General features: G+C 35.2%; 1 protein-coding gene across 15 annotated transcripts in view; it reads right to left on the reverse strand.

The window, feature by feature from the left end:
- The window catches only part of MCTP1 (multiple C2 and transmembrane domain containing 1), a 560,962-nt gene that overhangs the window by 219,617 nt on the left and 328,347 nt on the right, over positions 1-12,998 (reverse strand). For 11 of the 15 annotated variants that reach the window (XM_057541264.1, XM_057541263.1, XM_028162670.2 and 8 more), the window contains 3 exons: positions 11,558-11,617; positions 6,115-6,192; positions 1,304-1,474 (listed from right to left, as the gene is read on the reverse strand). In XM_057541264.1, the coding sequence (XP_057397247.1) occupies positions 1,304-1,474; positions 6,115-6,192; positions 11,558-11,617 (309 nt within the window). The remainder of the gene's footprint in view (positions 1-1,303; positions 1,475-6,114; positions 6,193-11,557; positions 11,618-12,998) is intronic. The other 4 variants (XM_057541265.1, XM_057541267.1, XM_057541268.1 and 1 more) reach the window with 2 other exon arrangements.

The raw sequence follows: 12,998 nt of genomic DNA on the forward strand, positions 1-12,998 counted from the left end.
GATAAAAGACAAGATAGAAGTGGTCACAGGTACCTATTTTTGGAATCAGTAGTTTCTTTAAAATGTTATTATTAAGCCCATGGCAGAAAAAAAAGACGACACTGGATGGATGGTATGACAATTCAAATGTCTCATAATTGGGTTCAGATGAACTCCTTCAGTATTTTGGGGAGTGGTCTGTCTTACTTTTTTGGCCAAAAAAGAACTTAAGCTTTCAGTTTTCTTTTTTAGGATTGTCTTCCCTATATGATTTCCTATAGGTCAGAAGTTATGCCTTCCCCTTTGATGTGGGCACTTAAGAAGGTAACCCATCAGCCTGCTAAGAAATCACCACTGTGATATTTGTAATACAAGATGGGTGTAATCAGTTGTCCCAAGCTGTCAATGAATACCAGCTATAGAAGCTGACCATGAAAGAGGCTGTATTTGGATACAACACAGATAAATGTAACTATCACTATATAACCATGACTACTATGACCTTTACTAATTATTATTATTCTGTTAATAATATGATAGTGATATGAATATTTAATATAATATGTTATTACTAATAATACAAGTGTTATTACATAATATACTTACTACTGCTGCTACTCTTCCTCTTCCTTCCGCTACTACCGTTTATTGAGTATTTATTATGGGCAAAGCAATATTCTAAGCCCTTTACATGCATGACATATAGTATTCAATCTTCTCAGTAACTTTATGAGGTAGGCATTATTTTAATTCTCATTCTCACAGAGGGGGAAATGGGGGTATGGAGGGGCAAAGCAACTTGTGCCATGACACACTGCTGTAGTGGCAGCAGGACCTTGGCCCTCTGTTTTCTAAATAAATTTTTAAAACCTTGCAATCTGCACTGGTGCAAGTCAGTTTGAAAAAAGGGTTCAGAGTAAGGCACAAAGATTTTTCATACATGTCAAATAGTGCCATTTGTAGTACTTGTACTAGTACTAGATGCAGTAATAATAGTAGCCAACATTCTTTGAGCACGTTATGTGCCCAGCATTGACTTAGGTTTGCTACGGCTTTTTTTTTTTTTTTTTAAAGAGATAGTTCCTAGTATTATTCCGTGTGATAGGTGAAGAAACTGAGACATAGAGAAATAGTTTACCAAAGGTCACATAGTACATAAAGTAAGAAATGCAATACAATTGTTAGTACTGTTGCCTGACATGATGTTGAAAAGTAGTTCTGTAAAGCATTAAAAAAGTGTCTAGTGTTTTCACGTCTCAGAGCATGGCTATTAACCAACCACTGCCTTCCAAGCACTGATGGGAACACAAAAGAGATAGGTCACCTTGCTCTTGTACTTCTGATGCCCAAGCCGGAACTTCACATAGGGGTCACTCAACCCATTTGAATCCATCGCCTTGAGGTCTCGCCCCTCAATCAATGTGATGCTGACTATTCCTCTCCAAAGATGTGGTTTTCTGTGCACGTCTGACAGACGTAAACTTTGGGTCTGAAACTTGTGGCAAAGGAAAACAGAATTAGCTTACTGTGTTTTAAACCAAAATACCACATTTGGCATTACCCTTTCCTCTGTTGTTATAGTTTTTCAAAAATAAAAAATAGGCAGTTACAATTTTAAAAAATAAAAACAATTAATAGATTATTAGTTATTATACAATTATTGATAAATATGAAATTATCTCATAAATTTAAGGTTGTTGTGTAAAAGAGGTGTGTGCTCAAAATAAAGTCTGCTTTTTCAACTCTTAAAATTACATGTAGATATTTTAAGATTACAGAATATTTGCATATGTGTCAAATATGCCTGTCTAAATATGTATAAATAAATATAAATGTAAAAGGCCTCATCCACACTGTGATATGTAATTTTTAATTAGTAACAGTTTTTCTGCTGCTTCAAAGTTTTTATTATGAAAAATCATAATAAACACATCTAGCATTTGTCAGTAACAGTTTTTGAAAATCTTTTTTCGTGTTACAAGTGGATTTTACAGGCGGTTTTTAGTTCTAAGATTAGTTTTAAGTTCTATTCAGACAATTAAAAAACTTCTTTATTGCCACAATAAGAGATAACTGAGTTTCAGCTCTCTAAAAAACTACTTAAGGTACCACAGAACAGAGAAAAGTCAATATGCCCTCCCGAGATAGCTTGCTTATGCCTGAAACTTGCATCACAAATTTTAAAAATTACATATGTGATTTATATTGGCAGGTATGTTTCTGGATTTAGTTCTCTAGTATTTGAACATTTTCTTTTAGAACTTTTAATTGCTCAATTCTAAGTCACAGTACTCAAGCCAGTGAACAAACTCAGAATTTTTAAAAATCAGCAAGTCTAAAAATGCCATATAATCTCTTGAACTAAATAGTATATAAAACAAGCCAGAGAAAGTAGCTAAAATGTTAAAGATCTTTTCAATCTGGATTCAGAACCAAGGAGTATTATAAAAATTGCTGTTTGTTTTTTTTTTATGTTGTCAAGCACGTTTTCTGCACTTATAGTGATTTCATGAAGAAATTCAATGTTTCTCTCAACCTCAGAGTACTCCACTTCTAAATTATGGATTAGCTCTACTTTTGGCCTAATTCTTTCCACACTAAAGTGATAGTCTATTTTGTATAACTCCCCCTCCCACTTTGAATTCTTACTTTTTCCCCATACCATAATAATGGCATAGCCATTTTTTACCTATCATCAAAAGTCATGCATTTCAGGATGCTTCTCAGGAAAATGAAAACTATATTCTTCAAAAGATAATACTTTTAATATTTGAACATGTCCATGGAAATCCTTCTAAATCACATTGCATATTTCCCTGCCTTGGTGATCAGTAAATTTTAAACACCACTTCTTGGTGGCTCTGCCTTATTAATATCAATGCAGGACTTTGCCTACACATCCCTCACCTCTGTGAGCCCAAGAGCAGTGTCACCTGTGTTCTGAAGAGAAGCCAAGGTTACAGGGAACACCTGTAACTTCCACAGGACTCCATACCCCACTTCAGTGAAGCCCCTCTGCTCCCATCTGTTTTATATCAATACATTGGGTTTCCACATTGATTTTGTTTGAGCCAAGGATTTCTCAGATTAAAATAATTGTTTAGAATTCATTGCATCAAATAATTTTCAAGTTTTTTTTTTTTGGTTCTAAGATTTCATGCTACTTACTTTATATAATGCAGCAATCGATTTCAGTGCCTATCTATCTATCTGACAACTGCTGCTCTTGAGACTACAACAGCAGACTCTAGAGAATCAGGTTCTCAACTATGCGTCTGAAACTTTTGTTAAGGGGTACGAGTGGCAAAGAAGGAAAACAAATTTTTGGCAAGTAAGAAGAAATAATTATCTTAGCGAAGACTAAGGAGTTAAAAACTACCCATTTATATAGAGCTTTAGACTTTGAAAGTGCCTATATATGCATTACAGAATTTGGTTTCCACTAAAACCCTATGAAGTAGGAAGGCAAGTCCTGCTATTTCCATTTTACTGATGAGGAATTTGAGGCTCCAAGTGGCTGGGCTAATAGATGATGGATATGGGACCAGAACCCAGTATTTCTGACCTTTATTCCTGAGCTTCTTCCAATATTGGTCTTTAGGGCAGAGACTCTCCCCGAGGTTTCAAAGTAGTCATGATTTAAGTATAATGTTGCTAAAGGGTACTCTTCAGTTAGGTGAGTTGCTTATATTTGAAATGACATTCCGGTCTACATTTTCCTACATAGCTAATACATGACATCACCTTCTACTTCTCTGTCATATGAGCACATATATTCATACTTAAAACATTCCAGCTTGCAGATGGATATACTTAATGACATTTCCTACACACTCTAGCAGCACAAGTCATACACTGCACTCATCAAATAACAGTTGGGTACAATCTAGGTTACACAGCAACTTCGGTTAGCAATGCCGAGTTAGGTTCTTGAATGGTACCATGTCTGAAACCCTTACTTGTTCACTCCTCCTTCCATTTTTCACATGAGAACAAGAATTTTACTTTTAAGATGAGAAGGAAAGCCATGGGATCCTTCGTGCTTTCACAGAAACAGAATTAACTTAATGGAGGCTTTACCTAGTGCCACTAGTTGTTACCAAATGCTTTTCTATAACCTGGAGGAACATTCCCAAAGCAACTTGGGAAGCTAAGAGGTGGGGGGTGGAGGAGGGGAGAATATTTCTTAACAAAAACAGGGCTAGTGATTGTGGAAATTAAGGTGACCTGTATAAAAGGCTAAAAGGAAAACAAAGGTTGGGTTCTAAAAATGTACCAACCAAATATCATTTTTTAAAGTGATTTTTTTTCAATCTATTTTTGTTAAAATGGTACTCTTCTAAAAAGAGACTTCATAATTCAGCTGTGATTTGACCAGCTACATAGTCACGAAACAGAAAAATATTTAGTCTGAGTGTGAAGAATAGGAACTTGAAATAAAATTATAAGGTAAAGGGGGAAGATATAAAACTTAGGCTACCAACAGGAGAAAAGACAAGGGCTTAGCATAAATGTCTACTTGCATCTTTCTAGCAATTTCTGACTATGTGACTTGGGCACACTGCTCCCTCTCTGGGCCTCAGTTTTCTTATCTACAGTTTCCAGACAGTACACCAGGCCCCCATGTACTAAGAGCACTGCTCTGAGTGTGTGTGAGGGGGTTGGTCAGCAGGGTGTGTTGGGGGTCTGAATGGAAAAAAAGTATATACCATAAACAAAGAAGATTTAATACACTTAAGATAGCTATTACTAAACTTACTTTTTAAATCAAAGTTTTGGGGAACTCATTGGGGAACAAGTAGAATTCCACAACTAAAACAAACAAACTTTGAAAAGCACTAGCGTTAATGCTCCCCAACATAGCTTCTGAGTAACTTGCTGTTCTGGTTAAAGTTTCCTTCCTCTGTATAGCAAAGTTCTCCAAGTATGGTCCACAGAGCAGTGGCGTCAGTGTCACCCAAGGAACTTGTTAGAAATTCAGATTCTTTAGCCCCATCCCAGACCAACGGAATCATCAGCTCTGGATGCGGGGCCCACTGCTCTGGTTTAACCAGCCCTCCCTGGAGGGGGCTCTGATGCATACTCAAGTATGAGACCACCACCCCCTGCCCCTGCTTTAAAAGTTCTAAGGTGCATGCACACTGGTCTTCTCCTATGTTCTAATAACTAGTATTAATTACTATAATTGTAGACATCATCCACTCTCTGGCATGGATACTATATATGCTAATTAAAGTCCTTCTTTAGTTCTGCTTCCTAATTTACTGATGAGGAAAGCACATTGGTCTGGATATTTGGAACATTTAAAGAGAGAAATAGGAGCCCATTGAAAAATTATGTGGTTTGTTTAATTTATTATTTCCTTTGTTAATGATTTTTCTAATAGGATGTATCTAAACAATTAACTGAATAATTGATAATTGGTCAACCAAAAATTACTTATTGAGCACCTAAAGGGCAAGGAGTGTTAAATACATCCAAGAAATCCCTCAATAAAATTAACATATTACAGCTGGTACTTAGTCATCTAAGGTAATGTTTTCAACTATGTCCTTTTTGAAATAGAAGGGAAAGAAAAAAGAAGGGAAGAATAAAAAGGAAAAGCAACCCAGCTTCGAAGCAAAGAGCCAACTCCATAAAAGGAAGAAGTACTCTTTGAACTTTTAAAGCAGTAATTTCCCAGTTTTAATGGGCAATTTGTTGAAATCGCCAGGCCTGACCTTCCAGGATATGATTCAGTTCTTGTGGGCAGAGATGCACGTGTTTCTCCAACATGTGCCCCATGTGGTTCTCATGCACACTGAAGTTTGAGATCCACTCTCATAAGGAATATTCATCCAAGTTCAGATTTAATAAAGAATATCAAGATACCAGGTAATAATATAAATTTCAAAGTCTCAGGTAATTAGTCAAAGACATGTATCTTTAGTAAGATTTTAGAATTAGTGAGCTGGCATTTTAACCAGAATATTAGTTTATGTACATTAGTCCTTGAAAATGAATTCAAGATTTCAATCCCTTTTCATATACATAAAAGACATTAGGATAGGGAATGGTTTTCAGAAGAGTAAGTCAGCCATGAGAGTTCACAGCTCATGCAAGCTCAGAAAACATAAGCAAACTGGTTGAACTTACTTGTGCATTTTGGTAATGAGCATTCTGAAGCTCTGCTCTGCAGAAGCCCAGGACAGGAAAAGCAGTCCTGCCGCATGTCTGGATGGAAATGAATGATCAGAGCTGTGTGGGAAATCTTTGGGCAACTATCAACACCTCCTGTCAATCAGAGTTTAGCATCACTCTTTAAAAAATATTTGAAAAAAATATGTATTTGCTTCTCAAGTCACTGTCAGAAAATGTCTCCTAGCACAATGAAGACAAATGCCAATGCCACGATAGTTTCCACTCCCTTCTTTAGTAACATAATGCTGCAGTGGTCAAGAAAATAAAGTACAGAGATTATATGGTGATGGATCCTGTTTGAGTGGTTTCAGGTTTTTATTAGTAGGTGTAGCAGAGAAAAGAAACAGAGCAAGAGAAATCATGGAAAGAATCATTTTCCCAAGTCTGTTGCTCCAAAATTTTTGGAGACTGTTTCCAATGTCAAAAAAGTGATAAGACTCCAGAAGAATAAATGTTGCATGGACAGGCAATAACTATAATCATGTTAACTGCATCCCACATGTGAATCTTTTGTAACTTTTAAAGAGATATTTCTAAAGTAACAGAGAAATTTTGCCCCACACAATACTTACCTTTGTTGCCTTTGCTACTAAAAAAACAACCCTAAGTTCCCTTCACTACTAAGACCAAGAGCAGCAAGAGATGGATAAAAAAGATACAGATGAACAGGAAACAATGGAAGGAAATTATCATGGTGGAGTTAAAAGTCTGTATTAAAACACTTCTAGAGCAGCTAGACAAAGTTTCCAAACAACAGAATTATGAGAGTCATCAGCTTTACTAATATCAACAAGGAGGACTGAATTAGGCCAGTCTGAAAAATGGGTTAGATCACACAAAGAAGTAAACATGTATTGAGCAGCTATTATGTGCTGGAGTTTTCATAATCTAGTGTTTTTCATGACAAGTATTTTTAAGGTACAGAAACTGAGGCACAGAGAAGATAAATACCCTACTTAACACCAAATGGCTAGAGATTGGCAAGTCTGAGATTTGAATCTGGAATTGCTGATAACTAACTGATGATTTTCCCCACTACATCTCAATTTGTGGACAGAGCCTAAGAAGTTCAATCCCAAAAATGCATTTAATTTGTACAGGATTTGTTGAAATACTTTGACTTATGTTTAGATGAAATATATCCCTGGGTATAGATTATTAAGAAAGGCTAATCAAGGGCTTAAAGGAAGAAAAAGTTTTCGAGTGGTAGTAACTCTAGCATATATTGTTAAGCAAAACATATGAGAGTTAACTGTACTCCATAACAAACTGTAGTCTCATTAAAAAGGTGAAGTTGTAGAATCTTTCATACAAATTAAGAACACTTCTATGTTCCAGTTCTTGTTAATAAAGTTTACTAATTGCATTCCTTAAAAACTGGATCACTAATGATAAATTCCTATTATTCTAGATCCTGATTAAAACAGAGAACAAAACCAAAAAAGTCTGTTTAGACTTAACGTGTGGCTAAAGGAACACTCAGTCATACCAATCTTCTCCCTGTTGTGTGCAAATAATCCTTGGCTTTTGTTATCTTGGATTTTTTTTTTTTAACCTGTGTACAACCTAATCCTTCCAAATGAGACCTAGACACTATGAAACTGGAGTGAAAGACATTGCTTGTGTCTTTACAATGGCTGTGTGTGGAGGCAGCCCTTTCCTCTATCTTCAGCACAGAGGTGCACATGCTTTTATTTAATCAAATGATCCACAGACACTACAAAGAAGAGATAATGACAGCCTGGAATGACTGTTTTGTGCTGCAAAGCTTGGAGCGTGGAGCAATTATTAGCTCAATCCCAGGCACAGGCATGTTCTATCTTTCCCTTTTCCTGCTGAGTTTATTCCAGTGAATTGCACCTGGATGATAAGTCCAACAAGTAGATTTGTTCTACAGCCCATCCATCCGCTCAAAGCAGGATTGCCTTTACAGAAAACCCTCCCAGTGCTTTGTCCAGCCTACTTTGAAGTGTCTCATCTAATAATAAAGCTTCGATCCCTTTTTTTCTTAGAAGATGATTCACTGGCGCTATAATCCTTAGAGAAATTCTCCAGGTTTTTATCTGTAAACTTTCTTTCCTATTTCTACTGCTTCTTGATACAATTTACGTTGTCAGGAAGGTATTTATGTTTACTTCAGATGTTCTAACTACCCTCTCTAAACTTAACTGTGGCCAAACAAAAGCTCTTAAGCTTTTACTATATTTGCTCAAAATATATACTAATAGAAAAGCACCATATAACTTGTAACCTTGTTGGTTTGCTGAAGTAATCTATAGGTTTCTACCAATGGTATGGTAAAGAAACAATGAGTCCTGTGTTTGACTTACAGAGACATTTTTCGAGACTTTAAATTAAAAGTTAATTTTTTTTTCCTGAGGGTCTTACTTTCATACCTATTGATAGAAACAATACCTGAACTTTTCTTGGGTGTATGTCATATACAGTTGAGTTGTTCAGAATGTAAGCACTTCCGCACAGGATCACATTCTTGTTTTACAAAGGCAATATCTTTTCTCCTTGGTCTGCAGGGTCTTCCTTTAACCATACTTCTGTTTGATCCTACCATAAGGTAGTGCTCTCACATAACTCTGGATTGTTCTGTATTCTATGCACTCCTTTTCACCCATTTCATATTACGATCCATTCTCCATTTTTTTGTATGAGGTATCTTGGCATAACCCAGCCTTCTCCATTTAAACAATATTAAAATCTCTCTTTAATTCACTACAATGCTCTCATAAGATGGATTGTTCAATTAGCTCTCAGTCATCAGAATCTAAATGTCTAGTCAATGGAGATAACTGAGAAGAAACTTAAATGTACTAAATATTTGAAAGAACTGCACTGAATTACCATCCTTTAATGGGAAGTTAAAAGTCTTTAATGAAATTCTGACTTAGAGTAATCCAATTGGCTTCACATATTTTTATTACTCTCATGAGAAACATGATAATTGCCATAACCACTGCTTAATGTTTTGTGTCCTAAGACACCATGTTTTGATAAATTATAAATGGCATGCTTTTGGAAAGATTAGAATATCCCTTTATCACTTTTCTTTCCTTTATTCTGCTCTCAAGAAAATTAAGATACAGCAAGTAGCACTGACATTCGCTGAGCAAGTTCTCACCAGGTTTAGTTTCACTCAGTGTAACTCAGCTACTGTCTCCTGGACACATGTATTAATCCTTATAAATAAGCTGTTAAATTTTTCTTTCAAATCACGTTCTGTTTAATTCACGAAGCGCAAATACTCTCTTCATGTAAGATTTTATCTGAGCTGTTAGGTTTTCAGCATATCTGAAAATGTTATGGGAAACCTCTTTTCATATACATCTCCTCTAAAAGTTCATCAGAATACAAACATTGCTGGGGCAAAGGTCAATGAGGCTGGTTATCAGAGTGACCTTTGAATGTGAATATGAAAGATCACACTGATCTAAAGCAGACTTGGTCACTGATTTTCTGATTTTGTAAAATGGAACCTAAAATACAGCAACATCACAGCCCTGAAACATATCCACTCATTGGTGGCTTAAGGAGCTGCAGAGGAGAGGGTCACATAACGCAATAAGAATTTGAAAGGCTGTCAATGAAGACTAACTAAGGGGCAGCTCTACTTATATATCGCATCTCTATTCATCAACCCCAAAAGGAACTCGAGTGCCTTAAGTCTTCACCAAAACATTTATTTCTATGACATTCAGAAAGAGAAATATTGGCCCTGATCATACCATTTAGCTACTCCAGGGCAATGGCATCACTTCTCTGGGCCTTAGTTTCCTCAATGGTAAAATAAATGACCCCGGAAGGTTCTGCTTTTATGACTCCATTTGTTTGTCACTCAATATTTGCTCAGAAGAAAGACAATAGATCACTGTATTTCAGATACAAAAAAAGCTATCTTTTAAATGTGCGTATTTGATATTCTAAAATAAGACAGTTTAAGAGATTGAGAAAGGTTAATAAAGAATATTTAAGGATGGATACAACCAAATGGGAAGTACTGATAAGTGGAAGACTAATTTGGAAGTAGAAAGTGAAAAGAAGATGCTGAAAAAATCATTTGAAAGGAAAATCCTTGAACAGTAGTGTTTATGGAGTTGGTCCTGGTGGCAAGTCTTCAAAATGATCATGCTGCATATTTGTTGCATGCAGAACAAACACAACACAGAACACCCCTGAATTCTACTTTGTTGGCATATGAATTCACCGTAATTGTGGGTCTTAAGAAAACAGAGAAAAAATTTTCCCAAAAGCCATTTTCCATTTAAAGTAATGGAACAATTCTAAAGCAGTCACTCTGTGTGTTCATGGGTAATGCATGAACATATAAGAGGAAATATTATTTTATCAACAATACAGAATAACATCAGTGAGGGCAGCCATCAGTAGACTGAAAGGAAATGAAGAGGCAATAATAATTAAAATGAGCTCACACAAACACAAGACTGCAAAAAAAAAAAAAATGTGTGTGGAGGAGGCAGAAGATAAAGAGATGTGGGTTTACTTGCTCACTGGTCAAGTCGATGCATGACTTAATCTAGTACCTGCCAGTCTGCTTATGAGACGCTGCAACAATCTTAAAATTCTAAAAGGAGAAATGTAGTTTTCAGTCATGAGCAGCTTAAGAGCCAAGAAAAGAAAATGGCAAAGTTCTATGAGTGTAGCATTTTCATTGCAGTATCTATTGCTAGGTAATCATGTGCCAAGTGTGAACATTCAAAGAAAGAGGGAAACTTTTGAAGGCAAAGCAGTGAGTGCATTAGTAATAAGTCACGCCTCGCACAATGCAGAATTAAAGCAGAGGAAAAGGATGACAGAGCTCATTTTGTTTAAGTCATGAAAGCGTAAATAACATTAAATTGCAATGGCATTGAAAACAAGTTCTCTGTGGAATTTTCTTTTTTTTTTTTTTTTATTCAAAGCAAAAGCAGAGTTGCTGTTTTCTAACTCATAGGATTTTTTTTTTCAAAGAAAAAACACTATCTAGTATGTATATAGTACAAGATCACCGTAATAGAAGTAAATTTTTCCCAGATAGATGGAACAGATTTTACAAGAAGGGAAAAAGAACCTTTATGGACCCTCTAGACAGTGCCATCATATTCGTGGAAGACCTGCGGGCCTCTAATTGTTAAGAATCTGGGCTAAATTTGGGCCCACAAGGAACTGACTTCAAAGCAGTATGTTAAATATATGAAGTTCTTAGTTTTTACAAATGAAGAATGAGTCACCTAAATGCCTTAGAATAAGAGTTAATAAAGAAGACAAATGAATACATCTCTCTGAGAACCTATTTTAAAAAGGGAATTTCTTAATTCATATTTAACTCTCAAAATAACTATTCAGAACCAAAAGTCAAGAACATTAATATAAAGGATTTAGACATTACCCTCCAAAAGAATGACTTCACAGAGAAATAAGATCCAACCACTTCGTTTTCTGAGAGTTCCTAAAAATAAACAAATATTTAGCTAAATTTTGAGGTGTTCTGAGAATACTTGATTGGCTCAGCAAAATTAAGACAAGTAAAAACCCTAAAATTATATATGCTAAAGACACTTTGGATATTTATAAACTGTAAGTCTTTTTCTTTTGAATAAAGTTGTTTTATTTCAATTAAAGTTTGTCTTATTCATATCTGATACAATGGTAGTAAAGTTTAGAGAGGATTATTTCTGTAATTTTAAAAGAATATACTTACCTCTTTATTAGTTGTTGATTAATATATCTGAGTCTAACATTTTGTTTTAAAAAGTAGAACTGTTGAAACATATTTTAAAATTCTGAAATAAACCAGATAATATCCATTCCTTTTAACAAAAAAATTTAATACAACAGACCTTCAGAGCATTTTCAAAGATAGCAGAAATCTTATTTATAAACATGTACCTAGTCAAATTTGGCTTAATTCCTTACTAAAAACTTCCTAGTTTTATGATATAACATTTAATATATATGATATAAATTACTTAGTTAACTGAAGCTCCCCCAAAATAATTTTAAAAATAAACGAATATTAAGAAAAGGTGGCTATTTACTTGGAAACAAAGCAATGGATTCATATTGGACATTTTATTACTTAATCCTCAGACTTTTATAAAGTGAAACCAGTTTGCCTTTAGGAAATCAAAAGCACAGTTACTCACTTTTAAAGAGAACATTTAAATTACATGCATCCTTTAAACTTTCATGTTTTGCATCCTGTCTCCGGGTGTTAGTTATGGTAAAATTATGGGAAACTGATGACAGTTATGAGAAAGCATCAGCCTTTGACACTGTGATGTAGAGGAAGCCGTTTTGTAATTTATTTGTTTATTCCACGATTTTGTGTTAGCAACTAAGATGGCTGCTAACACAACCATCTAAGATGGTCCAGCACCTCTCATGATACCTAATTATGCATAGTAGGTGCTCAATAAATATTTGATTGACTGTTAGTCACATGGAATTTCATTTGCTTAAGGATATATATTTCTTTCAAAGTGATCCTTCCAAAAATCATATCAGAAAATAATAACGAACCAAAGTACTTTAGCGTGTGCAGCAATTTGAGTAATTTAAGTTTAGCTAGAATTATATCAGAGATCATCTATGCAATCTACCTGTGCTTTTTACATGAAATCTATTTCTTAATGAAACTAATTACATTTTCCTAAGTTACTTGTATACAGTTCGGTCAGGTAGCATACTAATGTCAGGGTCATCAGGAAAAAGTCCTGAGTTTAAGACACGGTTTTACCATCACTACAGAGTTATAATTCATTTACCCTTACAGGTATGGTTCTCATCTGCCACACTTAGCACACTGTTGTATCAGTTTCTGAAAAGAA

The sequence above is a fragment of the Balaenoptera acutorostrata genome, chromosome 2, assembly GCF_949987535.1.
Source record: "Balaenoptera acutorostrata chromosome 2, mBalAcu1.1, whole genome shotgun sequence".
Taxonomy (NCBI): domain Eukaryota; kingdom Metazoa; phylum Chordata; class Mammalia; order Artiodactyla; family Balaenopteridae; genus Balaenoptera; species Balaenoptera acutorostrata.